The 26,691-nt window shown below is 54.6% G+C and overlaps 2 protein-coding genes across 5 annotated transcripts in view; one reads left to right on the top strand and one right to left on the bottom strand.

Annotated features, from left to right (window-relative positions):
* The window catches only part of LOC147122422 (leucine-rich repeat and IQ domain-containing protein 3-like), an 83,207-nt gene extending 67,533 nt beyond the window's left edge, over positions 1-15,674 (top strand). Inside the window, exons 6-7 of one of the 2 annotated variants that reach the window (XM_085983576.1) lie at positions 10,078-10,225; positions 15,503-15,674. In XM_085983576.1, coding sequence (XP_085839702.1) covers positions 10,078-10,225; positions 15,503-15,522 — 168 coding nt within the window. In that variant the 3' untranslated portion in view covers positions 15,523-15,674. Of the gene's footprint in view, positions 1-10,077; positions 10,271-15,502 lie in introns of those variants that run through there. The other variant, XM_085983577.1, reaches the window with a different exon arrangement.
* A 5,020-nt stretch (positions 15,675-20,694) lies between these two features.
* The window catches only part of cryz (crystallin, zeta (quinone reductase)), a 39,277-nt gene continuing 33,280 nt past the window's right edge, over positions 20,695-26,691 (bottom strand). For all 3 annotated transcript variants that reach the window (XM_085983568.1, XM_085983567.1, XM_085983566.1), the window contains one exon: positions 20,695-24,781. In XM_085983568.1, coding sequence (XP_085839694.1) covers positions 24,620-24,781 — 162 coding nt within the window. In that variant the 3' untranslated portion in view covers positions 20,695-24,619. The remainder of the gene's footprint in view (positions 24,782-26,691) is intronic.

Raw genomic sequence — 26,691 nt, 5'->3', positions numbered from 1 at the left:
TGTGTGTGTGTGTCCCCGCCTGTGTGTGTGTGTGTGTCCCCCCCGCCTGTGTGTGTGTGTGTGTGTCCCCGCCTGTGTGTGTGTGTGTGTGTCCCGCCTGTGTGTGTGTGTCCCCGCCTGTGTGTGTGTGTGTCCCCTGCCTGTGTGTGTGTGTGTGTGTCCCGCCTGTGTGTGTGTGTGTCCCCGTCTGTGTGTGTGTGTCCCCGCCTGTGTGTGTGTGTGTGTCCCCCCGCCTGTGTGTGTGTGTGTGTGTGTCCCCGCCTGTGTGTGTGTCCCCGCCTGTGTGTGTGTGTGTGTCCCCGCCTGTGTGTGTGTGTGTGTCCCCGCCTGTGTGTGTGTGTGTATCCCCGCCTGTGTGTGTGTGTGTCCCCGCCTGTGTGTGTGTGTGTGTCCCCGCCTGTGTGTGTGTGTGTGTGTGTGTGTGTCCCGCCTGTGTGTGTGTGTCCCCGCCTGTGTGTGTGTGTGTGTGTGTGTCCCCGCCTGTGCGTGTGTGTGTGTGTCCCCGCCTGTGTGTGTGTGTGTGTCCCTGCCTGTGTGTGTGTGTGTGTGTCCCGCCTGTGTGTGTGTGTGTGTGTGTCCCCGCCTGTGTGTGTGTGTGTGTGTGTCCCTGCCTGTGTGTGTGTGTCCCCCGCCTGTGTGTGTGTGTGTGTGTGTGTCCTCGCCTGTGTGTGTGTGTGTGTGTGTGTCCCCGCCTGTGTGTGTGTGTGTGTCCCGCTTGTGTGTGTGTGTCCCGCCTGTGTGTGTGTGTGTGTGTGTGTGTGTCCCCGCCTGTGTGTGTGTCCCGCGTGTGTGTGTGTGTGTGTGTCCCCGCCTGTGTGTGTGTGTGTGTCCCCGCCTGTGTGTGTGTCCTCGCCTGTGTGTGTGTGTGTCCCCCCGCCTGTGTGTGTGTGTGTGTCCCCGCCTGTGTGTGTGTGTGTGTCCCCGCCTATGTGTGTGTGTCCCCGCCTGTGTGTGTGTGTGTCCCCGCCTGTGTGTGTGTGTGTGTGTCCCGCCTGTGTGTGTGTGTCCCCGCCTGTGTGTGTGTGTGTGTGTGTCCCCGCCTGTGTGTGTGTGTGTGTCCCCGCCTGTGTGTGTGTGTGTGTCCCTGCCTGTGTGTGTGTGTGTGTGTCCCGCCTGTGTGTGTGTGTGTGTGTCCCCGCCTGTGTGTGTGTGTCCCCGCCTGTGTGTGTGTGTGTGTGTGTGTCCCCGCCTGTGTGTGTGTGTGTCCCCGCCTGTGTGTGTGTCCTCGCCTGTGTGTGTGTGTGTGTGTGTGTGTGTGTCCCCGCCTGTGTGTGTGTGTGTGTCCCGCTTGTGTGTGTGTGTCCCGCCTGTGTGTGTGTGTGTGTGTGTGTCCGCCTGTGTGTGTGTGTGTGTCCCGCGTGTGTGTGTGTGTGTGTCCCCGCCTGTGTGTGTGTGTGTGTGTGTCCCCGCCTGTGTGTGTGTGTGTGTGTGTCCCCGCCTGTGTGTGTGTGTGTGTGTGTCCGCCTGTGTGTGTGTGTGTGTGTCCCCGCCTGTGTGTGTATGTGTGTCCCCGCCTGTGTGTGTGTGTCCCCGCCTGTGTGTGTGTGTGTGTCCCCGCCTGTGTGTGTGTGTGTGTCCCGCCTGTGTGTGTGTGTGTGTGTCCCCGCCTGTGTGTGTCCCCGCCTGTGTGTGTGTGTGTCCTCGCCTGTGTGTGTGTGTGTGTGTGTGTGTGTGTGTGTGTCCCCGCCTGTGTGTGCGTGTGTGTGTGTCCCCGCCTGTGTGTGTGTGTGTGTCCCCGTGTGTGTGTGTGTGTGTGTCCCCCGCCTGCGTGTGTGTGTGTCCCGCCTGTGTGTGTGTGTCCCCGCCTGTGTGTGTGTGTGTCCTTGCCTGTGTGTGTGTGTGTGTGTCCCCGTGTGTGTGTGTGTGTCCCGCCTGTGTGTGTGTGTGTGTCCCGCCTGTGTGTGTGTGTGTGTGTGTCGCCTGTGTGTCCCCCCGCCTGTGTGTGTGTGTCCCCGCCTGTGTGTGTGTGTGTGTGACCTCGCCTGTGTGTGTGTGTGTCCCCGCCTGTGTGTGTGTGTGTCCCGCCTGTGTGTGTGTGTGTGTGTGTGTGTCCCCGCCTGTGTGTTTGTGTGTGTGTCCCCGCCTGTGTGTGTCCCCGCCTGTGTGTGTGTGTGTGTCCCCGACTATGTGTGTGTGTCCCCGCCTGTGTGTGTGTGTGTGTGTGTGTGTCCCCGCCTGTGTGTGTGTCCTCGCCTGCGTGTGTGTGTCCCGCCTGTGTGTGTGTGTGTCCCGCCTGTGTGTGTGTGTCCCGCCTGTGTGTGTGTGTGTCCCGCCTGTGTGTGTGTGTGTCCCCGCCTGTGTGTGTGTGTGTGTGTCCTCGCCTGTGTGTGTGTGTGTGTGTGTCCCCGCCTGTGTGTGTGTGTGTGTCCCGCCTGTGTGTGTGTGTGTGTGTGTCCTCGCCTGTGTGTGTGTGTGTCCCGCCTGTGTGTGTGTGTGTGTCCCCCCGCCTGTGTGTGTGTGTCCCGCCTGTGTGTGTGTGTGTGTGTCCTCGCCTGTGTGTGTGTGTCCCCGCCTGTGTGTGTGTGTGTGTCCCGCCTGTGTGTGTGTCCCCGCCTGTGTGTGTGTGTGTCCTCGCCTGTGTGTGTGTGTGTGTCCCCTGTGTGTGTGTGTCCCCCCCCGCCTGTGTGTGTGTGTGTGTCTGTGTCCCCGCCTGTGTGTGTGTGTGTGTGTGTCCCCGCCTGTGTGTGTGTGTGTGTCCCGCCTGTGTGTGTGTGTGTGTGTGTGTGTGTGTGTCCCCGCCTGTGTGTGTGTCCCCGCCTGTGTGTGTGTGTCCCCGCCTGTGTGTGTGTGTGTGTGTGTCCGCCTGTGTGTGTGTGTGTGTCCCCGCCTGTGTGTGTGTATGTGTCCCGCCTGTGTGTGTGTGTGTGTCCCCACCTGTGTGTGTGTGTGTGTGTCCCCACCTGTGTGTGTGTGTGTGTGTCCCGCCTGTGTGTGTGTGTGTGTCCCCGCCTGTGTGTGTGTGTGTCCCCGCCTGTGTGTGTGTGTGTGTGTCCGCCTGTGTGTGTGTGTGTCCCGCCTGTGTGTGTGTGTGTGTCCCGCCTGTGTGTGTGTGTGTGTGTCCTCGCCTGTGTGTATGTGTGTGTCCTCGCCTGTGTGTGTGTGTGTGTCCCCGCCTGTGTGTGTGTGTGTGTGTGTCCCCGCCTGTGTGTGTGTGTGTGTGTCCCGCCTGTGTGTGTGTGTGTCCTGCCTGTGTGTGTGTGTGTGTCCTCGCCTGTGTGTGTGTGTGTGTGTCCCACCTGTGTGTGTGTGTCCCGCCTGTGTGTGTGTGTGTGTGTGTGTGTGTCCCACCTGTGTGTGTGTGTCCCGCCTGTGTGTGTGTGTCCCCGCCTGTGCGTGTGTGTGTGTCCCCGCCTGTGTGTGTGTGTGTGTCCCCGCCTGTGTGTGTGTGTCCCCGCCTGTGTGTGTGTGTGTGTCCCCGCCTGTGTGTGTGTGTCCTCGCCTGTGTGTGTGTGTGTGTCCCCGCCTGTGTGTGTGTGTGTGTGTCCCCGCCTGTGTGTGTGTGTGTCCCCGCCTGTGTGTGTGTGTGTGTGTGTCCCGCCTGTGTGTGTGTGTCCCCGCCTGTGTGTGTGTGTGTGTGTCCCCGCGTGTGTGTGTGTCCCCACCTGTGTATGTGTGTCCTCGCCTGTGTGTGTGTGTGTGTCCTCGCCTGTGTGTGTGTGTCCTCGCCCGTGTGTGTGTCCCCGTCTGTGTGTGTGTGTGTTTGTCCCGCCTGTGTGTGTGTGTGTCTCCCCGTCTGTGTGTGTCCCCGTGTGTGTCCCTGTGTGTGTGTGTGTGTCCCCGCCTGTGTGTGTGTGTCCCCCGCCTGTGTGTGTGTGTGTGTGTCCCCGCCTGTGTGTGTGTGTCCCCGCCTGTGTGTGTGTGTGTGTCCCCGCCTGTGTGTGTGTGTGTCCCCGCCTGTGTGTGTGTGTGTCCCCCGCCTGTGTGTGTGTGTCCCCGCCTGTGTGTGTGTGTGTGTGTCCCCGCCTGTGTGTGTGTGTGTGTGTGTCCCCCGCCTGTGTGTGTGTGTGTCCCCGCCTGTGTGTGTGTGTGTGTCCCCCCCACCTGTGTGTGTGTCCCCGCCTGTGTGTGTGTGTGTGTCCCGCCTGTGTGTGTGTGTGTGTGTCCCCGCCTGTGTGTGTGTGTGTCCCCCGCCTGTGTGTGTGTGTGTGTGTCCCGCCTGTGTGTGTGTGTGTGTCCCCGCCTGTGTGTGTGTGTGTGTGTGTCCCCGCCTGTGTGTGTGTGTGTCCCCGCCTGTGTGTGTGTGTGTGTCCCCGCCTGTGTGTGTGTGTGTCCCCGCCTGTGTGTGTGTGTGTCCCCCGCCTGTGTGTGTGTGTGTGTCCCCCCGCCTGTGTGTGTGTGTGTGTGTGTCCCCGCCTTTGTGTGTGTGTGTGTCCCGCCTGTGTGTGTGTGTGTGTGTGTGTCCCCGCCTGTGTGTGTGTGTGTGTCCCCCCGCCTGTGTGTGTGTGTGTGTGTCCCCGCCTGTGTGTGTGTGTGTGTCCCGCCTGTGTGTGTGTGTCCCCGCCTGTGTGTGTGTGTGTCCCCCGCCTGTGTGTGTGTGTGTGTGTCCCGCCTGTGTGTGTGTGTGTCCCCGTCTGTGTGTGTGTGTGTCCCCGCCTGTGTGTGTGTGTGTGTGTCCCCCCGCCTGTGTGTGTGTGTGTGTCCCCGCCTGTGTGTGTGTCCCCGCCTGTGTGTGTGTGTGTGTCCCCGCCTGTGTGTGTGTGTGTGTCCCCGCCTGTGTGTGTGTGTGTGTCCCCGCCTGTGTGTGTGTGTGTCCCCGCCTGTGTGTGTGTGTGTGTCCCCGCCTGTGTGTGTGTGTGTGTGTGTGTGTGTCCCGCCTGTGTGTGTGTGTCCCCGCCTGTGTGTGTGTGTGTGTGTGTGTCCCCGCCTGTGTGTGTGTCCCCGCCTGTGTGTGTGTGTGTCCCGCCTGTGTGTGTGTGTGTGTGTGTGTCCCCGCCTGTGTGTGTGTGTGTGTGTCCCTGCCTGTGTGTGTGTGTCCCCCGCCTGTGTGTGTGTGTGTGTGTGTCCCCGCCTGTGTGTGTGTGTGTGTCCTCGCCTGTGTGTGTGTGTGTGTGTGTCCCCGCCTGTGTGTGTGTGTGTGTCCCGCTTGTGTGTGTGTGTCCCGCCTGTGTGTGTGTGTGTGTGTGTGTGTCCCCGCCTGTGTGTGTGTGTGTGTCCCGCGTGTGTGTGTGTGTGTGTCCCCGCCTGTGTGTGTGTGTGTGTGTCCCCGCCTGTGTGTGTGTCCTCGCCTGTGTGTGTGTGTGTCCCCCCGCCTGTGTGTGTGTGTGTGTCCCCGCCTGTGTGTGTGTGTGTGTCCCCGCCTATGTGTGTGTGTGTCCCCGCCTGTGTGTGTGTGTGTCCCCGCCTGTGTGTGTGTGTGTGTGTGTGTGTCCCGCCTGTGTGTGTGTGTCCCCGCCTGTGTGTGTGTGTGTGTGTCCCCGCCTGTGTGTGTGTGTGTGTGTCCCCGCCTGTGTGTGTGTGTGTGTCCCTGCCTGTGTGTGTGTGTGTGTGTCCCGCCTGTGTGTGTGTGTGTGTGTGTCCCCGCCTGTGTGTGTGTGTCCCCGCCTGTGTGTGTGTGTGTGTGTGTCCCCGCCTGTGTGTGTGTCCCCGCCTGTGTGTGTGTCCTCGCCTGTGTGTGTGTGTGTGTGTGTGTGTGTCCCCGCCTGTGTGTGTGTGTGTGTCCTGCTTGTGTGTGTGTGTCCCGCCTGTGTGTGTGTGTGTGTGTGTCCCCGCCTGTGTGTGTGTGTGTGTCCCGCGTGTGTGTGTGTGTCCCCGCCTGTGTGTGTGTGTGTGTGTCCCCGCCTGTGTGTGTGTGTGTGTGTGTCCCCGCCTGTGTGTGTGTGTGTGTGTGTCCGCCTGTGTGTGTGTGTGTGTGTCCCCGCCTGTGTGTGTATGTGTGTCCCCGCCTGTGTGTGTGTGTCCCCGCCTGTGTGTGTGTGTGTGTCCCCGCCTGTGTGTGTGTGTGTGTCCCGCCTGTGTGTGTGTGTGTGTGTCCCCGCCTGTGTGTGTCCCCGCCTGTGTGTGTGTGTGTCCTCGCCTGTGTGTGTGTGTGTGTGTGTGTGTGTCCCCGCCTGTGTGTGTGTGTGTGTGTCCCCGCCTGTGTGTGCGTGTGTGTGTGTCCCCGCCTGTGTGTGTGTGTGTGTCCCCGTGTGTGTGTGTGTGTGTGTCCCCCGCCTGCGTGTGTGTGTGTCCCGCCTGTGTGTGTGTGTCCCCGCCTGTGTGTGTGTGTGTCCTTGCCTGTGTGTGTGTGTGTGTGTCCCCGTGTGTGTGTGTGTGTCCCGCCTGTGTGTGTGTGTGTCCCGCCTGTGTGTGTGTGTGTGTGTGTCGCCTGTGTGTCCCCCCGCCTGTGTGTGTGTGTCCCCGCCTGTGTGTGTGTGTGTGTGACCTCGCCTGTGTGTGTGTGTGTCCCCGCCTGTGTGTGTGTGTGTCCCGCCTGTGTGTGTGTGTGTGTGTGTGTGTCCCCGCCTGTGTGTTTGTGTGTGTGTCCCCGCCTGTGTGTGTCCCCGCCTGTGTGTGTGTGTGTGTGTGTCCCCGCCTATGTGTGTGTGTCCCTGCCTGTGTGTGTGTGTGTGTGTGTGTGTGTGTGTCCCCGCCTGTGTGTGTGTCCTCGCCTGCGTGTGTGTGTCCCGCCTGTGTGTGTGTCCCGCCTGTGTGTGTGTGTCCCGCCTGTGTGTGTGTGTGTCCCGCCTGTGTGTGTGTGTGTCCCCGCCTGTGTGTGTGTGTGTGTCCTCGCCTGTGTGTGTGTGTGTGTCCCCGCCTGTGTGTGTGTGTGTGTCCCGCCTGTGTGTGTGTGTGTGTGTGTCCTCGCCTGTGTGTGTGTGTGTCCCGCCTGTGTGTGTGTGTGTGTCCCCCCGCCTGTGTGTGTGTGTCCCGCCTGTGTGTGTGTCCTCGCCTGTGTGTGTGTGTGTGTCCCCGCCTGTGTGTGTGTGTGTCCCGCCTGTGTGTGTGTGTGTGTGTGTGTCCCCGCCTGTGTGTGTGTGTGTGTCCTCGCCTGTGTGTGTGTGTGTGTCCCCTATGTGTGTGTGTGTCCCCCCCCGCCTGTGTGTGTGTGTGTGTCTGTGTCCCCGCCTGTGTGTGTGTGTGTGTGTGTCCCCGCCTGTGTGTGTGTGTGTGTCCCGCCTGTGTGTGTGTGTGTGTGTGTGTGTGTCCCCGCCTGTGTGTGTGTGTCCCCGCCTGTGTGTGTGTGTCCCCGCCTGTGTGTGTTTGTGTGTGTGTCCGCCTGTGTGTGTGTGTGTGTGTCCCCGCCTGTGTGTGTGTATGTGTCCCGCCTGTGTGTGTGTGTGTGTCCCCACCTGTGTGTGTGTGTGTGTGTCCCCACCTGTGTGTGTGTGTGTGTGTCCCGCCTGTGTGTGTGTCCCCGCCTGTGTGTGTGTGTCCCCCCGTCTGTGTGTGTGTGTGTCCCCGCCTGTGTGTGTGTGTGTGTCCGCCTGTGTGTGTGTGTGTCCCGCCTGTGTGTGTGTGTGTGTCCCGCCTGTGTGTGTGTGTGTGTGTCCTCGCCTGTGTGTATGTGTGTGTCCTCGCCTGTGTGTGTGTGTGTGTCCCCGCCTGTGTGTGTGTGTGTGTCCCGCCTGTGTGTGTGTGTGTCCTGCCTGTGTGTGTGTGTGTGTCCTCGCCTGTGTGTGTGTGTGTGTGTGTCCCACCTGTGTGTGTGTGTCCCGCCTGTGTGTGTGTGTGTGTGTCCCACCTGTGTGTGTGTGTCCCGCCTGTGTGTGTGTGTCCCCGCCTGTGCGTGTGTGTGTGTCCCCGCCTGTGTGTGTGTGTGTGTCCCCGCCTGTGTGTGTGTGTCCCCGCCTGTGTGTGTGTGTGTGTCCCCGCCTGTGTGTGTGTGTCCTCGCCTGTGTGTGTGTGTGTGTCCCCGCCTGTGTGTGTGTGTGTGTGTCCCCGCCTGTGTGTGTGTGTGTCCCCGCCTGTGTGTGTGTGTGTGTGTGTCCCCGCCTGTGTGTGTGTGTGTGTCCCGCCTGTGTGTGTGTGTCCCCGCCTGTGTGTGTGTGTGTGTCCCCGCGTGTGTGTGTGTCCCCACCTGTGTGTGTGTGTGTCCTCGCCTGTGTGTGTGTGTGTGTCCTCGCCTGTGTGTGTGTGTCCTCGCCTGTGTGTGTGTCCCCGTCTGTGTGTGTGTGTGTTTGTCCCGCCTGTGTGTGTGTGTGTCTCCCCGTCTGTGTGTGTCCCCGTGTGTGTCCCTGTGTGTGTGTGTGTGTCCCCGCCTGTGTGTGTGTGTCCCCCGCCTGTGTGTGTGTGTGTGTGTCCCCGCCTGTGTGTGTGTGTCCCCGCCTGTGTGTGTGTGTGTGTCCCCGCCTGTGTGTGTGTGTGTCCCCGCCTGTGTGTGTGTGTGTCCCCCGCCTGTGTGTGTGTGTGTGTGTGTGTGTCCCCGCCTGTGTGTGTGTGTGTGTGTCCCCGCCTGTGTGTGTGTGTGTGTGTGTCCCCGCCTGTGTGTGTGTGTGTGTCCCTGCCTGTGTGTGTGTGTGTGTGTCCCGCCTGTGTGTGTGTGTGTGTGTGTGTGTCCCCGCCTGTGTGTGTGTGTGTGTGTCCCCGCCTGTGTGTGTGTGTGTGTGTGTGTGTGTCCCCGCCTGTGTGTGTGTGTCCCCCGCCTGTGTGTGTGTGTGTGTGTGTGTCCCCGCCTGTGTGTGTGTGTGTCCCCGCCTGTGTGTGTGTGTGTGTGTCCTCGCCTGTGTGTGTGTGTGTGTGTGTCCCCGCCTGTGTGTGTGTGTGTGTGTGTGTGTGTGTCCCGGTTGTGTGTGTGTGTCCCGCCTGTGTGTGTGTGTGTGTGTGTCCCCGCCTGTGTGTGTGTGTGTCCCGCGTGTGTGTGTGTGTGTGTCCCCGCCTGTGTGTGTGTGTGTGTGTCCCCGCCTGTGTGTGTGTGTGTGTCCCCGCCTGTGTGTGTGTGTGTGTCCGCCTGTGTGTGTGTGTGTGTGTCCCCGCCTGTGTGTGTGTGTGTGTCCCCGCCTGTGTGTGTGTGTCCCCGCCTGTGTGTGTGTGTGTGTGTGTCCCCGCCTGTGTGTGTGTGTCTGTCCCGCCTGTGTGTGTGTGTGTGTGTCCCCGCCTGTGTGTGTGTCCCCGCCTGTGTGTGTGTGTGTCCTCGCCTGTGTGTGTGTGTGTGTCCCCGCCTGTGTGTGTGTGTGTGTGTGTCCGCGTGTGTGTGTGTGTCCCCGCCTGTGTGTGTGTGTTTGTGTGTCCTCGCCTGTGTGTGTGTGTGTGTGTGTGTGTCCTCGCCTGTGTGTGTGTCCCCGTCTGTGTGTGTGTGTGTGTGTGTGTGTGTGTCCCGCCTGTGTGTGTGTGTGTCTCTCCGTCTGTGTGTGTCCCCGTGTGTGTGTGTGTGTGTCCCCGTGTGTGTGTGTGTCCCCGTGTGTGTGTGTGTGTCCCCGTGTGTGTGTGTGTCCCCGCCTGTGTGTGTGTGTGTGTGTGTGTCCCCGCCTGTGTGTGTGTGTGTCCCGCCTGTGTGTGTGTGTGTGTGTGTCCCGCCTGTGTGTGTGTGTGTCCCGCGTGTGTGTGTGTGTGTGTGTCCCCGCCTGTGTGTGTGTGTGTGTGTGTGTCCCGCCTGTGTGTGTGTGTGTGTGTGTGTCCCCGCCTGTGTGTGTGTGTGTGTGTCCCGCCTGTGTGTGTGTGTGTCCCCGCCTGTGTGTGTGTGTGTGTGTGTGTCCCCTGTGTGTGTGTGTGTGTGTGTGTCCGCCTGTGTTATGTGTGTGTGTCCCGCCTGGCCTCTCTCTGCCTGCGCGCGGGGGTGTCTGTGTAATATACTAAGTTGATGGCAGGGCCAAGCTTAGCCAGGACGTCCTTTAAGTGTTACCTTTGTTGATTTGGTGGTGCTCTCGCTCTGAGTGAGAGGGATGTTGTTTGAAGTCTCACACTGGGACTTGAGCATGTATCCTGGGCTGACTCTCCAGTGCAGTGAAGCCTCCACCTGAAACGTTCAGCTGTCCTCTGAGCTCGCAGAGGCTGCTCGACCTGCTACAGAGTTGCAGCATTTTCTGTTCCTACTTCAGATCGCCAGCATTTGCATTTTTGATTATATCTCTCTACTCGATTGTTCATATAATTTGATGAGCTAATCACAGCGGACAATTATATATTTCAACAGTTTATTCTCAGTGCATTGTGTTTGTTTAGGATCGATGTGAAGCCAAGGAAATAACCTCTGGCATTTTTCCATGCATTTCACGGTGGAGAAAGGAGAACACGCCAAACTTAAAGCCTCAGAAAAGCAACATTTTCCAACCTAGAACATTCAGAGAGCCAATGTTTGACCCTCAAGCAGGTAACATAAGCTTGCATCCGAACGTACAAAAATGACGGCCAGGCAAAGTCCATCTAGTCCATCCATCCATATAGTTGCGATGCCTTATGCATTACAATACAGATCACCCTCCAACCCATCCTTTAAAAAAAAAATTCCCAAAATGTGGGCGTCGCTGACAAGGCCGGCATATATTGCCTATCCCCTACTTCATAGGATGATACGGCACAGGAGGAGGCCATTCGGCCCATCGTGCCTGTGCCGGCTCTTTGAAAGAGCTCTCCAATCAGTCCCACTCCCTGCTCTTTCCCCACAGCCCTGTACATTTTTGCCCTTTCAAGTATTTCTCCAATTCCCTTTTGAAAGTTCCTATTGAATCTGCTTCCACCGCCCTTTCAGGCAGCGCATTCCAGATCACAACAACTCGCTGTAAAAACATTCTCCTCATCTCCCCTCTGGTTCTTTTGCCAATTCCCTTCACTCTGTGTCCTCTGGTTACCGACCCTCCTGCCACTGGAAACAGTTTCTCCTGATTTACTCGATCAAAACCCCTCATGATTTTGAACACCTCTATTAAATCTCTGCTTAACCTTCTCTGTTCTAAGGAGAACAACCCCAGCTTCTCCAGTCGCCCCTGTGAAGGTGGTGGTGAGCCGCCACCTTGAACCGCTGCAGTCCGTGTGGTGAAGGTGCTCCCACAGTGCTGTTAGGTAGGGAGTTCCAGGATTTTGACCCAGCGACGATGAAGGAACGGCGATATATTTCCAAGTTGGGATGGTGTGTGATTTGGAGGGCAACTTGGAGGTGGTGGTGTTCCCATGCGCCTGCTGCCCTTGTCCTTCTAGGTGGAAGAGGTCGCGGGTTTGGGAGGTGCTGCCGAAGAAGCCTTGGCGAGTTGCTGCAATGCATCTTGTAGATGGTACAAACTGCAGCCACGGTGCGCCGGTGGTGGAGGGAGTGAATGTTTAAGGTGGTGGATGGGGTGCCCATCAAGCGGGCTGCTTTGTCCTGGATGGTGTCGAGCTTCTTGAGTGTTGTTGGAGCTGCACTCATCCAGGCAAGTGGAGAGAATTCCATCGCACTCCTGACTTGTGCCTTGTAGATGGTGGAAAGGCTTTGGGGAGTCAGGAGGTGAGACACTCACCACAGAATACCTAGCCTCTGGCCTGCTCTTGTAGCCACAGTATTTATGTGGCTGGTCCAGTTAAGTTTCTGGTTAGTGGTGACCCCCAGGATGTTGTTGGTGTGGGATTTAGGGATGGTAATGCCATTGAATGTCAAAAGGAGGTGGCCATTGCCTGGCACTTGTGTGGCGTGAATGTTACTTGCCACTTATCAGCCCAAGCCTGGATGTTGTCCAGATCTTAATACAGGCAATTTTCTGGGAGAAAAGAAAGACTTGCATTTCTATATTGGTGAAATCAAGCATAGGTCCCTTGCAGTCAGAATCAGGGGAATTTATAATGGGGAACAAAGAAATGGCAGACCAATTAAATACATACTTTGGTTCTGTCTTCACAAAGGAGGACACAAATAACCTCCCAGAGATGTCGGGGAACATACGGTCTAATGAGAGGGAGGAACTGAAAGAAATCAGTATTTGTCAGGAAATGGTGTTAGGGAAATTGACGGGATTGAAGGTCGATAAATCCTCAGGGCCTGATAATCTACATCCTAGGGTACTTAAGGAAGTGGCCCTAGAAATAGTAGATGCATTGCTGGTCATCTTCCAAAATCCTATAGACTCTGGAACAGTTCTCATGGATTGGAGGGTAGCTAATGTTACCCCACTATTCAAAAAAGGTGGTAGAGAGAAAACGGGGAATTATAGACCAGTAAGCCTGACATCGGTAGTGGGGAAAATGCTAGAGTCCATTATAAAAGATGTAATAGCAGAGCACTTGGAAAACAGTGACAGGATCGGACAAAGTCAACATGGATTTACAAAAGGTAAATCGTGCTTGACTAATCTACTGGAATTTTTTGAGGATGTAACTGGTAGAATAGATAAAGGAGAACCAGTGGATGTGGTGTATTTGGACTTTCAGAAGGCTTTCGATAAGGTCCCGCATAAGAGATTAGCGTGTAAAGTTAAGGCACATGGGATTGGGGGCAAGGTACTGACTTGGATAGAGAACTGGTTGGCAGACAGAAAGCAAAGAGTTGGAATAAACGGGTCTTTTTCCGAGTGACAGGCAGTGACTAGTGGGGTACCGCAGGGATCGGTCCTTGGACCCCAGCTATTCACAATATATATTAATGATCTAGACGAGGGAACTAGATGTAATATCTCCAAGTTTGCAGATGACACAAAGCTGGGTGGGCGTGTGTGCTGTGAGGAGGATGCAGAGAAACTCCAGTATGATTTGGACAGGTTGGGTGATTGGGCAGAAGCATGGCAGATGCAGTATAATGTGGATAAATGTGAGGTTATCCACTTTGGTGGCAAAAACAGGAAGGCAGATTATTATCTGAACGGCAATAGATTGGGAAAAGGAGAAGTGCAACGAGACCTGGGTGTCCTTGTGCACCAGTCGCTGAAGGTAAGCATGCAGGTGCAGCAGGCGGTTAAGAAGGCAAATGGTATGTTGGCCTTTGTAGCGAGAGGATTCGAGTACAGGAACAAAGATGTCTTGCTGCAGTTGTACAGGGCCTTGGTGAGACCGCACCTTGAGTATTGTGTGCAGTTTTGGTCCCCTTATCTGAGGAAGGATGTTCTTGCCATGGAGGGAGTGCAGCGAAGATTCACCAGACTGATACCTGGGATGGCAGGAATGACGTATGAGGAGAGATTGGGTCGATTGGGCTTATACTCGCTGGAGTTTAGAAGAATGAGAGGGGATCTCATTGAAACCTATAAAATTCTGTCAGGCCTGGACAGCCTAGATGCAGGAAGGATGTTCCCGATGGCGGGGGAGTCCAGAACCAGGGGTCACAGTCTAAGGTTAAGGGGTAAGCCATTTAGGACAGAGATGAGGAGGAATTTCTTCACCCAGAGAGTGGTGAACCTGTGGAATTCTCTGCCACAGAAGGCAGTTGAGGCCAATTCATTAAATATATTCAAGAAGGAGTTGGATATATTTCTTAAGGCTAAAGGGATCAAGGGATATGGGGAGAAAGCAGGGACAGGGTACTGAATTTGGATGATCAGCCATGATCGCATTGAATGGCGGAGCAGGCTCGAGGGGCCGAATGGCCTACTCCTGCTCCTATCTTCCATGTATAGCGCCTTTCATGACCACCGGACTTCCCAAAGCACATTACAGCCAATGAAGTACTTTTTGAAGTGTCGTCACTGCTGTAATGTAGGAAACGCGGCAGCCAATTTGCACACAGCAAACTCACTCAAACAGCGATGTGTTGATGACCAGATAATCTGTTTTTAGTGATGTTGATTGAGGAATAAATATTGGCCAGGACACCGGGGATAACTCCTCTGCTCTTCTTCGAAATGCTGCTATGGGATCTTTTACGTTCACCTGAGAGTAGACGGGGCCTCAGTTTAACATCTCATCTGAAAGACGGCACCTCCAACAGTGCAGCACTCTCACTCAGTAATGCAATACAGTGTCAGCCTAGATTTTCGTTCTCAAGTCTCTGGAGTGGGACTTGAACCCACAATCTTCTCACTCAGAGGTGAGGGTGCTACCAACAGAGCCACTGGCTGACGCATTGACCCCAGGACACGGGGGGCGAGCTCCCTGCTCTTCTTAGAAACAGTGGCCATGCAATCTTCTACATCCACCTGAGAGGGCAGATAAGACCTTGGTTTAATGTCTTATCCGAAAGATCGCATTTCCGACAGTGCAGCACTCCCTCAGTACTGCCCCTCCGACAGTGCAGCGCTCCCTCAGTACTGCCCCTCCGACAGTGCAGCGCTCCCTCAGTACTGCCCCTCCGACAGTGCAGCACTCCCTCAGTACTGCCCCTCCGACAGTGCGGCGCTCCCTCAGTACTGCCCCTCCGACAGTGCAGCGCTCCCTCAGTACTGCCCCTCCGACAGTGCAGCACTCCCTCAGTACTGCCCCTCCGACAGTGCAGTGCTCCCTCAGTACTGCCCCTCCGACAGTGCAGCGCTCCCTTAGTACTGCCCCTCCGACTGTACAGCGCTCCCTCAGTACTGCCCCTCCAACAGTGCGGCGCTCCCTCAGTACTGCCCCTCTGACTGTACAGCGCTCCCTCAGTACTGCCCCTCCGACAGTGCAGCGCTCCCTCAGTACTGCCCCTCCGACAGTGCAGCGCTCCCTCAGTACTGCCCCTCCGACTGTACAGCACTCCCTCAGTACTGCCCCTCCGACTGTGCGGCACTCCCTCAGTACTGCCCCTCCGACTGTGCGGCACTCCCTCAGTACTGTCCCTCCGACAGTGCAACACTCCCTCAGTACTGCCCCTCCGACAGTGCAGCGCTCCCTCAGTACTGTCCCTCCGACAGTGCAGCGCTCCCTCAGTACTGCCCCTCCGACAGTGCAGCGCTCCCTCAGTACTGCCCCTCCGACAGTGCAGCGCTCCCTCAGTACTGACCCTCCGACAGTGCAGCGCTCCCTCAGTACTGCCCCTCCGACAGTGCAGCGCTCCCTCAGTACTGTCCCTCCGACAGTGCAGCGCTCCCTCAGTACTGCCCCTCCGACAGTGCAGCGCTCCCTCAGTACTGCCCCTCCGACTGTGCGGCACTCCCTCAGTACTGTCCCTCCGACAGTGCGGCGCTCCCTCAGTACTGCCCCTCCGACAGTGCAGCGCTCCCTCAGTACTGCCCCTCCGACTGTGCGGCACTCCCTCAGTACTGCCCCTCCGACAGTGCAGCGCTCCCTCAGTACTGCCCCTCCGACAGTGCAGCGCTCCCTCAGTACTGCCCCTCCGACTGTGCGGCACTCCCTCAGTACTGCCCCTCCGACAGTGCAGCGCTCCCTCAGTACTGCCCCTCCGACAGTGCAGCGCTCCCTCAGTACTGCCCCTCCGACAGTGCAGCGCTCCCTCGGTACTGCCCCTCCGACTGTGCGGCACTCCCTCAGTACTGCCCCTCCGACTGTGCAGCGCTCCCTCAGTACTGCCCCTCCGACAGTGCAGCGCTCCCTCAGTACTGCCCCTCCGACTGTGCGGCACTCCCTCAGTACTGCACTGGGAGTGTCAGCCTGGATTATGTGCTCAAGTCTCTGGAGTGGGGCCTTGAACCCAGAACCTTCTGATTCAGAGGCGAGAGTGCATGGCAGACACATTAGAGGGGGAGAAAACTGGAACCTTCTCCTCCGACCACTTCCGGCGATTGAATCTAGTGCACACTGACCCTGATTTATCTTACAGACTATGTACGTCTTTTATGAGTTGATCTCCAGCCCAGCCAGAAACAGGTCCAGCGTTCGCCTGAAGGAATAATGCGTCACTGTGCTGTGAAGACATACTTTGACAACTTTGAGCTTCCTGCTGCGTAATTCACAAACATATCAAACAGTACAATAAATAAATCTGCACAAATCATTTCTCTAACTACGGTTTCAGTTTTTCGAACCACCGGTCCCACCCACCTCCCCACCCAAAAAAAATCAGAAGTTTGAAGTACCTTTATAAACACGTTAGTTTGTAGCTGGACCAGCTCTGGAATGCAGTCAGCTTCGAATCACAGCACAGAAACAGGCCATTCGGCCCAACTGCTCCGTGCCGGTGTTTCTGCTCCACACCAGCCTCCTCCCACCTCTCTTCATCTCACCCCATCAACATATCCTTCTATTCCTTTCTCCCTCATGTGTTTATCCAGCTTCCCCTTAAATGTATCTCTGCTATTCGCCTCAACCACTCCCTGTGGGAGCGAGTTCCACATTCTCTCCACTCTCTGGGTAAAGAAGTTTCTCCTTATCCCTATTGGATTTATTAGTAACTATCTTATATTTATGGCCCATAGATTTGGATAAGTAAAAATATCTTTTCTATGTCGAACCCTTTCATAATAAAGACCTCTATTAGGTGTCCCCTCAACACTCCCTTAGTACTGACCCTCTAGCAGTGCAGCACTCCCTCAGTACTGCCCCCTCCGACAGTGCAGCACTCCCTCAGTACTGACCGTCTGACAGTGCAGCGCTCCCTCAGTGCTGCCCCTCCGACAGTGCAGCGCTCCCTCAGTACTGCCCCCTCTGACAGTGCAGCGCTCCCTCAGTACTGCCCCTCCGACAGTGCAGCGCTCCCTCAGTACTGCCCCTCCAACAGTGCAGCGCTCCCTCAGTACTGCCCCCTCCGACAGTGCAGCGCTCCCTCAGTACTGCCCCCTCTGACAGTGCAGTGCTCCCTCAGTACTGCCCCTCCGACAGTGCAGCACTCCCTCAGTATTGACCGTCTGACAGTGCAGCACTCCCTCAGTACTGCCCCTCCGACAGTGCAGCACTCCCTCAGTATTGACCGTCTGACAGTGCAGCGCTCCCTCAGTACTGCCCCTCCAACAGTGCAGCGCTCCCTCAGTACTGCCCCTCCGACACTGCAGCGCTCCCTCAGTACTGCCCCTCCGACACTGCAGCACACGGGGTTCGGGGTAATATATTAGCATGGATAGAGGATTGGCTAACTTACAGAAAACGAAGAGTCGGGATAAATGGGTAATTTTCCAGTTGGCAAACTAACTAGTGGGGTGCCACAGGGATCAGTGCTGGGGCCTCAACTATTTACAATCTATTTGGATGAAGGGACCGAGTGTACTGTCGCCAAATTTGCTGAGGATACAAAGATAGGTGGGAAAGCAAGTTGTGAGGAGGACACAGAGTCTGCAAAGAGATATAGATAGGTTAAGTGAGTGGGCAAAGATTTGGCAGATGGAGTATAATGTGGAAAATGTGAGGTTATCCACTTTGGTAGGAAAAATAAAAAAGCAAATTATTATTTAAATGGAGACTGCATAATCATGTGCTACAGAGGGATCTGGGGGTCCTTGTACATGAAACACAAAATGTTAGCAAGTAATTAGGAAGGCAAATGGAATGCTGGCCTTTATTTCAAGGGGGTTGGTGTATAAAAGCAGGGAAGTCCTGCTACAACTGTACGGGGGGTTGGTGAGACCACACCTTGAGTACTGCGCACAGTTTTGGTCTCCTTATTTAAGGAAGGATATACTCGCATTGGAGGCAGTTCAGAGACGCTTCACTAGGTTAATTCCAGAGATGAGGGGGTTGACTTATGAGGAAAGGTTGAGCAGGCTGGGCCTATACTCATTGGAATTTAGAAGAATGAGAGGTGATCTTATTGAAACATATGATACTGAGGGGGCTCGATAAGGCAGATGCAGAAAGGATGTTTCCCCTCATGGGGAAATCTAGAACGCGGGGGCACAGTTTTAGAATGAAGGGTCACCCTTTTAGAACTGAGATGAAGAGAAATTTTTTCTCTCAGAGGGTCGTAAATCTGTGGAATTCTCTGCCCCAGAGAGCCATGGAGGCTGGGTCATTAAATACATTTAAGGTGGAGATAGACAGATTTTTGCAAGATAAGGGAGTGAAGGGTTATGGGGAGGGGGCAGGGAAGTGCATTTGAGCCCAAGATCAGCCATGATTTTATTGAATGGCGGAGCAGGCTCAAGGGGTTGAGTGGCCTATTCCTGCTCCTTTTTCTTATGTTCTTATGGTACAGTGATCAGAGGGAGATAGATAATGGTGTGCCTCTCGCTCCATGTCTGTCCCTGTGTGTGTCTCTCTCCATGTATGTCCCTGTGTGTGTGTCTCCATGCCTGTCCCTGTGACTCTCCATGTCTGTCCCTGTGTGTCTCTCCATGTCTGTTCCTGTGTGTCTCTCTCTCCATGTCTGTCCCTGTCTCGCTCTCTCTCCATGTCTGTCCCTGTGTGTCTCTCTCTCCATGTCTGTCGCTGTGTGTGTCTCTCCATGTCTGTCCCTGTTGCGCTCTCTTTCCATGTCTGTCCCTGTGTGTCTCTCTCCGTGTCTGTCCGTGTGTGTCTCTCTCCATGCCTGTCCGTGTGTCTCTCTCCATGTCTGTCCCTGTCTCTCTCTCTCTCCATGTGTCCCTGTCTCTCTCTCCATGTCTTTCCCTGTCTCTCTCCATGTCTGTCCCTGTGTGTGTCTCTCCATGTCTGTCCTTGTGTCTCTCTCTCCATGTCGGTCCCTATCTCTCTCTGCATGTCTGTCCTTGTCTCTCTCTCTCCATGTCTGTCCCTGTGTCTCTCTCTCCATGTCTGTCCCTGTGTGTGTCTCTCCATGTCTGTCCCTGTGTGTGTCACTCTCCATGTCTGTCCCTGTGTGTCACTCTCCATGTCTGTCCCACTGTGTCACTCTCCATGCCGGTCCCTGTCTCTCTCTCCATGTCTGTCCCTGTGTGTCACTCCGTCTGTCCCTGTGTGTCTCTCTCCATGTCTGTCCCTGTCTCTCTCTCTCTCCATGTCTGTCCCTGTGTGTCTCTCTCCATGTCTGTCCCTGTGTGTCACTCTCCATGTCTGTCCCTGTGTGTCTCTCTCCATGCCTGTCCCTGTGTGTCTCTCTCCATGCCTGTCCCTCTCTCCATGTCTGTCCCTGTGTGTCACTCCGTCTGTCCCTGTGTGTCTCTTTCCATGTCTGTCTGTGTCTCTCTCCATGTCTGTCCCTGTGCGTGTCTCTCCATGTCTGTCCGTGTCTCTCTCCATGTCTGTCCCTGTGTGTCTCTCTCCATGTCTGTTCCTGTGTGTCTCTCCATGTCTGTCCCTGTGTGTCACTCTCCATGTCTGTCCCTGTGTCTCTCTCCATGTCTGTCCCTGTCTCTCTCTCTCTCTCCATGTCTGTCCTTGTGTCTCTCTCTCCATGTCTGTCCCTATCTCTCTCTCCATGTCTGTCCCTGTCTCTCTCTCTCTCCATGTCTGTCCCTGTCTCTCTCTCCATGTCTGTCCCTGTGTGTGTCTCTCCATGTCTGTCCCTGTGTGTGTCACTCTCCATGTCTGTCCCTGTGTCTCTCCATGTCTGTCCCTGTGTGTGTCACTCTCCATGTCTGTCCCTGTGTGTCACTCTCCATGTCTGTCCCTGTGTCTCTCTCCATGTCTGTCCTGTGTGTCTCTCTCTCCATGTCTGTCCGTGTGTCACTCTCCATGTCTGTCCCTGTGTCTCTCTCCATGTCTGTCCGTGTGTCGCTCTCCATGCCTGTCCCTGTGTGTCTCTCTCCATGTCTGTCCCTGTGTCTCTCTCCATGTCTGTCCCTGTGTCACTCTCCATGTCTGTCCCTGTGTGTCACTCTCTCCATGTCTGTCCCTGCGTGTCACTCTCTATGTCTGTCCGTGTGCCTCTCTCCATGTCTGTCCCTGTGTGTCACTCCATCTGTCTGTGTGCCTCTCTCCATGCCTGTCCCTGTGTGTCCCTCTGTCCATGTGTCTCTCTCCATGTCTGTCCCGTGTGTCTCTCTCCATGTCTGTCCCTGTGTGTCACTCCATCTGTCCGTGTGCCTCTCTCTCCATGCCTGTCCGTGTGTGCCTCTCTCCATGTCTGTCCCGTGTGTCTCTCTCCATGTCTGTCCGTGTGTCTCTCCATGTCTTTCCGTGTGTCTCTCCATGTCTGTCCCTCTCTCCATGTCTGTCCCTGTGTGCCTCTCTATCCATGTCTGTCCCTGTCTCTCTCTCTCCATGTCTGTCCCTGTCTCTCTCTCTCTCTCCATGTCTGTCCCTGTCTCTCTCTCTCCATGTCTGTCCCTGTCTCTCTCTCTCTCTCCATGTCTGTCCCTATCTCTCTCTCCATGTCTGTCCCTGTCTCTTTCCATGTCTGTCCCTGTCTCTCTCTCTCTCCCCATGTCTGTCCCTGTTTCTCTCTCCATGTCTGTCCCTGTCTCTCTCTCCATGTCTGTTCCTGTCTCTCTCTCCATGTCTGTCCCTGTGTGTCTCTCTCTCCATGTCTGTCCCTGTCTCTTTCCATGTCTGTCCCTGTCTCTCTCTCTCTCCCCATGTCTGTCCCTGTTTCTCTCTCCATGTCTGTCCCTGTCTCTCTCTCCATGTCTGTTCCTGTCTCTCTCTCCATGTCTGTCCCTGTCTCTCTCTCCATGTCTGTCCCTGTCTCTCTCTCTCCATGTCTGTCCCTGTCTCTCTCTCTCCATGTCTGTCCCTGTGTGTCTCTCTCTCCATGTCTGTCCCTATCTCTCTCTCCATGTCTGTCCCTGTCTCTCTCTCTCCATGTCTGTCCCTGTGTGTCTCTCTCTCCATGTCTGTCCCTATCTCTCTCTCCATGTCTGTCCCTGTCTCTCTCTCTCCATGTCTGTCCCTGTCTCTCTCTCCATGTCTGTCCCTGTGTGTGTGTGTGTGTGTGTGTCTCTGAAGTCCATCCACCTGCTTCTCATCAAACGAAAGAAAACGGTTCTGTGAACTGTGATCAGCGAGTAGTCGGATTAACTCCACAGGTGGGCAGGCGGGTCTCCGCAGGACATTTAACTTCTCTGACGCTGCTGGACCCGTTCTGTGAGTTTTCGCTATTTTCCTTCTGCTATTCACTGGACAAAGTCGTTGAATCGTTTGATGTCCCTCCCACACAAACCTCCCAAACAGTGAGCACACCAAGAATTTTACAATTTACTCCTTTATTAAACAGCAACCATGAAATTGCAAATCATTCATAAGAGCCATTCGATTCCATATATTTGCATGTCTAAGGTGAGCCATATAAAAGACCCAATTTGATTTCAATGCCCACTGATTGCTCTACATCTGCCACCAGCGTGAACAGGTAGGGACCAGGTTCCCGAGAGATGCGAGCGGGAGACCAGGAGCTGGAGAATGGGGATAGATAAAGGTGTGACTGACTACAGTGATAGAGAGAGACACCGACAGGGAGATAGATAACAGTGTGACTGACTCTCTACAGACTACAGTGATAGAGAGAGACACCGACAGGGAGATAAAGGTCTGACTGACTCTCTACAGACTAGTGATAGAGAGAGACACTGACAGGGAGATAGATAAAGGTCTGACTGAGTACAGTGATACAGAGAGACACCGACAGGGAGATAGATAACGGTCTGACTGACTCTCTACAGACTACAGTGATACAGAGAGACAGTGACAGAGGGAGATAGATAACGGTGGGAGTGAGTACAGTGATACAGAGAGACACCAACAGAGGGAGATAGATAACGGTGTGAGTTAGTAGTGATACAGAGAGACACCAACAGAGGGAGATAGATAACGGTGTGAGTTAGTAGTGATACAGAGAGACACCAACAGAGGGAGATAGATAATGGTGTGAGTTAGTAGTGATACAGAGAGACACCAACAGAGGGAGATAGATAACGGTGTGAGTTAGTAGTGATAGAGAGAGACACCAACAGAGGGAGATAGATAACGGTGGGAGTGAGTACAGACAGACCCGGCTGCCAAGAGAGGACAGGATATGCTCTCACTGCAGTCAGGGAGTGGTGGAGACAGAGATGCACTTCCTCACAGCTTGTGGAAAATATCAGAGCATCAGGGAGAATTTCTACCAAAAATATGCCCTGAATTCAGAAATTTGAATGACGACCAAAAACTCCCATACCTACTAGGGGAACAGATAAATTGTGTAACCTTAGCGGCACACTATGTTACAGCTTGCCATAAACAGAGGGACAACCAGTAAACCTAAGAAAAGAGTATATACAAATTATACGAATGTATATTTATACACTCAGGGATATATCTGTTTATACACTGTATGAATAGATCTGCGTTTATGTGTTCAACCATAAATGTTTTTCGATGTTTTGGCAACATAAGATGTATCTTATCATGCCAATAAAGCGATTTGAATTGAATTGAATTGAATTGAGTACAGTGAGTGTTATAGTAAGTAAAGCACATTTGCAACACTCAACTGGTGGCTCTGAATTGTTCCCCTTCGTCTCAGTGACCTCGTAGATAACACATTTCCCCAAAGTACGTGCGGTGTCTTTAACACACAATAGGATCAGACAGCACAGGAGGAGGCCATTCGGCCCATTGTGCCTGTGCCGGCTCTTTGAAAGAGCTCTCCAATTAGTCCCACTCCCTGCTCTTTCCCCACAGCCCTGCAATTATTCCTTTTCAAGTGTTTCTCCAATTCTCTTTTGAAAGTTCCTATTGAATCTGCTCCCACCGCTCTTTCAGGCAGCGCGTTCCAGATCACAACAACTCGCTGCGTTTAAAAAAAAACTCTTCTCCCCTCTGGTTCTTTTGCCAATTATCTGAATTCTGTGTCCTCTGCTTCCCGACCCTCCTGCCACTGGAAACAGTTTCTTCTTATTTATCAAAACGCTTCATAATTTTGAACACCCATTGGCCCAGGCAGTAGTCCCTACATGCTTCAAGACCGCTACCATTATTCCTGTGCCAAAGCAAACGGCTGTGACGTGTCTGAATGACTATCGACCTGTCGCACTCACACCCATCATAATGAAGTGTTTCGAGAGACTGGTCCTGGCTCACATCAAAGCCAGTGTTCCCGCCTCTCTTGACCAACACCAGTTTGCCTATCGTGCAAACAGATCAACGGAGGATGCAATCACAACTGCTCTACACTGCACTGAATCACTTAGACGGTAAAGAGACCTACATCAGAATGCTGTTCATAGACTACAGCTCAGCATTCAACACTATCATCCCCAACAAGCTGGCCACCAAACTCCACACTCTTGGCCTGAACACTTCCCTCTGCAACTGGACCCTAGACTTCCTAACAAACAGACCCCAGTCTGTCAAATTAGGTAACCACACCTCCCCCCCCCTGACCCTGAACACGGGGGCCCCACAAGGATGTGTGCTGAGCCCCCTCCTCTACTCCCTCTTCACCTACGACTGTGTGGCTGTTCATGGTTCCAACACCATCATCAAGTTTGCGGATGATACCACGGTAGTAGGCCAGATCACCAACAACGATGAGTCAGCCTACAGGGAGGAGGTCCAGCATCTCGTGAAGTGGTGCGCCGATAACAACCTGGCCCTCAACATCAAGAAAACCAAAGAAATCATTGTGGACTTCAGGAAGTCTAAAGGCGGAAGTCACACCCCCATCCAAATCCATGGGGCTGTGGTGGAAAGGGTGGACAGCTTTACGTTCCTCGGAGTCCACATCACGGAAGACCTCTCCTGGTCCCTCAATACCTCCTCTCTGGTGAAGAAGGCCCAGCAGCGCCTATATTTCCTAAGGAGGCTGAAGGGATGTAACCTGTCACCACTGATCCTCTCTAACTTTTACCGCTGCACAATAGAGAGCATCCTGACGAACTGTATCACAGTATGGTATGGCAGCTGTAGCTACTGTGACCGGAAAGCCCTGCAGCGGGTAGTCAAAACTGCCCAACGCATTACCGGCACCCGGCTACCGACCATAGAGCACATATACCAGAAACGCTGTTTACGGAGGTCACGGTCCATCATCAAAGACCCTACCCACCCCAGCCACAGTCTGTTCGCCCTCCTGCCATCTGGGAGACGCTACAGATGCATTCGCACCCGAACGACCAGATTTAGGAACAGCTTCTTTCCCAGGGCTGTCATCCTACTGAACTCCACAAATAAACTCTAAAGCCTGCACATCTGCCAATGCACTTTATTATGTTTATGTTAATGTATTACAAGCCAAATGTATGTTGAATGTTTAAATGTCTTAATCTAAATGTACACTCTTGGGAGCCGCAAGCCTACATTTCGTTGTACTGCACTTGTGCACTAACAATGACAATAAAGTTGATTATTATTATTATTGAGTCTCCACAGTATATATTCCTGCCAAAAAGCCATACATTCCCTTCTGGCACCCTGTCACAGGGCATGTGGACCATCCGACGTATGATTGGGTTTGTGTAAACCTGAAGCTGCTGGGACCGACTCGTGTAACAATATAAGTCAGACCACCCGTTCATACACACGCGGGATGTATTCAGGGGCATCGAGGGCGCACCTTTACCCGGCCGAGTCTTGGCAGCCAACTTTCTGTGCTGGGCTAGGAATCGCTGTTGGCATGGTTACCGTGCCCTCGCCCGTCAGCAATCTCACCCCGCCACTTTAACAGAGGCTAAAAGAGGTGGAAAATCAACATGTTTCAATAACGGGAGAGGAGGAAGTTGGGTAGCAGTGTTAAACGGTGATCAGCAGCCACAGCAATTCCCCTATTGTCTGCTGACCCTGGTATTCTGATTTTTAGGCACAGTCAGTGCGTTACAATCACACCAAATTAACAGGGCAGGAGAAGACCGGCAGGTCCGTCAAGCCTGCCCCACACCACGATGGCTGCGGCATCATGGCTAAAAGCAATCACAATTAGCGTTCATTCTTTTGCCCAAATTAAGTGCAAATGGGGGTGCAATCATGCCGTGCGATGGGAGCACTGGAATCCTACTCGCTCCCCTCGCCCCAACCCCCTCAAAAAAAAAAAAATTCCCCGGTGATCGGGAATATTAAAAGACCTCCTTTTGGTTTCGACAGGGGTGACCTGAAGCTCACTGGGCAGCGATGCTCCTCCCACAGGAGAGACGGATCACATTGTAAGTATCATCTTGCCCGCCGCTCCAGGCCCCTTAATGATGTCCTCGTGAGCCTGAGTCACCTTGTCCAGTGGGTACTCCGGCCCCACCACCGGCCTCAGCCAGCCCGCTTCCATTCCCGCAAGTAACGCAGCCGCCGTCTCCAGTCGATCCTCCTGCGGCAGACAGAAAGACTCAAAGAATTCACCATTCATTGGCCGTGAAAGTGCTTTCAGACATCCTGAGGTCGTTAAAGGCCCTATATAAATGCAACAACAACTTGCATTTCTACAGTGCCTTTTAACATAGTAAAACGTCACAGGAGCGTTGTCACATAAGGAGATATTAGGACAAGTGACCAAAAGCTTGGTCGAAGAGGTAGGTTTTAGAGAGACACGGAGAGGTTTAGGGAGGGAATTCCAGAGCTTAGGGCCCAGGCAGCTGAAGGCACGGCCGCCAATGGTGGGGGAATTAAATCGGCCAGGGGCAAGAAGCCAGAATTGGAGGAGCGCAGAGATCTCGGAGGGTTGTAGAGCTGGAGGAGGTTACAGAGATAGGGAGGGGTGAGGCCATGGAGGGATTTGAAAAAGAAGAGGATGAGAATTTAAAAATAAAATGGAGGCCTTGCCAGACTGGAGCCAATATAGATGAGCAAGCACAGGGCGAAGTAATGCATGTAGTGTTAGACTGGGATGTGACAAACCTTGCATTCTGCTCCTTTGAGGTAAATAATAACACCAACAACGACTTGTATTTATATAGTGCCTTTAACGTAGTAAGACGTCCCAAGGCGCTTCACAGGAGTATTAAAAGACAAAGGGGGAAAAGTTCGGCTGCTTTGCGCCTCCTGTTAGCTCCCTAAGAGGACGCTAACGGCGCGCAAAGCAACCAGTGACCGGGCACGGCACGGCCAACGCCTCCCGCGAAATTCAGCAGGAGGTTAGTGGCAGCGCTAACTTAGCGCCCGCCGCCGCCGCCGATGACATCATCGCCGTACGCAGCGCCCCCTGACTTATCGCCAGACGCTATGTCCGCTGGGGTCAGGGGGGCCTACCTGCGGCCGGGGCGGCCATTTTTGTTGCTGGCCGCCTGCCAGCACCTGCCTCTGCTGCCGTCCCCCTGACTCCCCCCGCCAGAGTTCCGGCTGCGCTCCATGAGCCCGGCAGTTCTCTTCAGTGCCGGGCTCTTTTGCCGGCACTCCGATCCCCGGTGGCCCAGCTGGGCCCCAGGTCGCGCTGCGCAAGGCCCCTCACCTTTAAGAAGGGGAGGAAGGCCTGCAATACCGCGGTGCGACGTGCCGCGATATTCCCTCGCAGCGCCCCAAGAGGGAGGCAGGGTGCTTCCAGTAGCACCCCGTTTCCTTCTTGGGGCGCTACCACTCAATTTTTCCCCCAAAGAATTTGACACCAAGCCGCATAAGGATAAATTAGGGCAGGTGACCAAAAGCTAGGTCCAAAAAGGTCGGTTTTAAGGAGAGTCTTAAAGTAGGAAAGAGAGGCGGAGGGAGGGGTTTAGGCAGGGAATTCCAGGCAACAGAAGGTACGGCCACCAATAGTTGAGCGATTATAATCAGGGATGCTCAAGAGGGCAGAATTAGAGGAGCGCAGATATCTCGGGGGGTTGTGGAGCTGGAGGAGATTACAGAGATAGGGAGGGGTGAGGCCATGGAGGGATTTGAAAACAAGGATGAGAATTTTGAAATCGAGACGTTGCTTAACCGGGAGCCAATGTAGGTCAGTGAGCACAGGGGGTGATGGGTGAACGGGACTTGGTGCGACTTAGGACACGGGCAGCCGAGTTTTGGATGATCTCAAGTTTACGGAGGGTAGAATGTGGGGGGCCAGCCTGGAGTGCGTTGGAATAGTCAAGTCTAGAGGTAACAAAGACACAGATGAGGGTTTCAGCAGCGGATGAGCTGAGGCAGGGGCGGAGACGGGCGATGTTACGGAGGTGGAGGTAGGCGGTCTTAGTTATGCTGCAGAGTGATCAGAAGCTCATTTCAGGGTCAAATATGACACCAAGGTTGCGAACAGTGTGGTTCAGCCTCAAACAGATGTTAGGGGAAGGGATGGAGTCAGTGGCTAGG

This window comes from Somniosus microcephalus, chromosome 3 (genome assembly GCF_052327205.1).
Source record: "Somniosus microcephalus isolate GS21.2 chromosome 3, FLI_Smic_1.0, whole genome shotgun sequence".
NCBI lineage: Eukaryota > Metazoa > Chordata > Chondrichthyes > Squaliformes > Somniosidae > Somniosus > Somniosus microcephalus.
The sequence above is the reverse complement of the archived record's forward strand: the minus strand, read 5'-3'. Positions and strand labels throughout refer to the sequence as shown.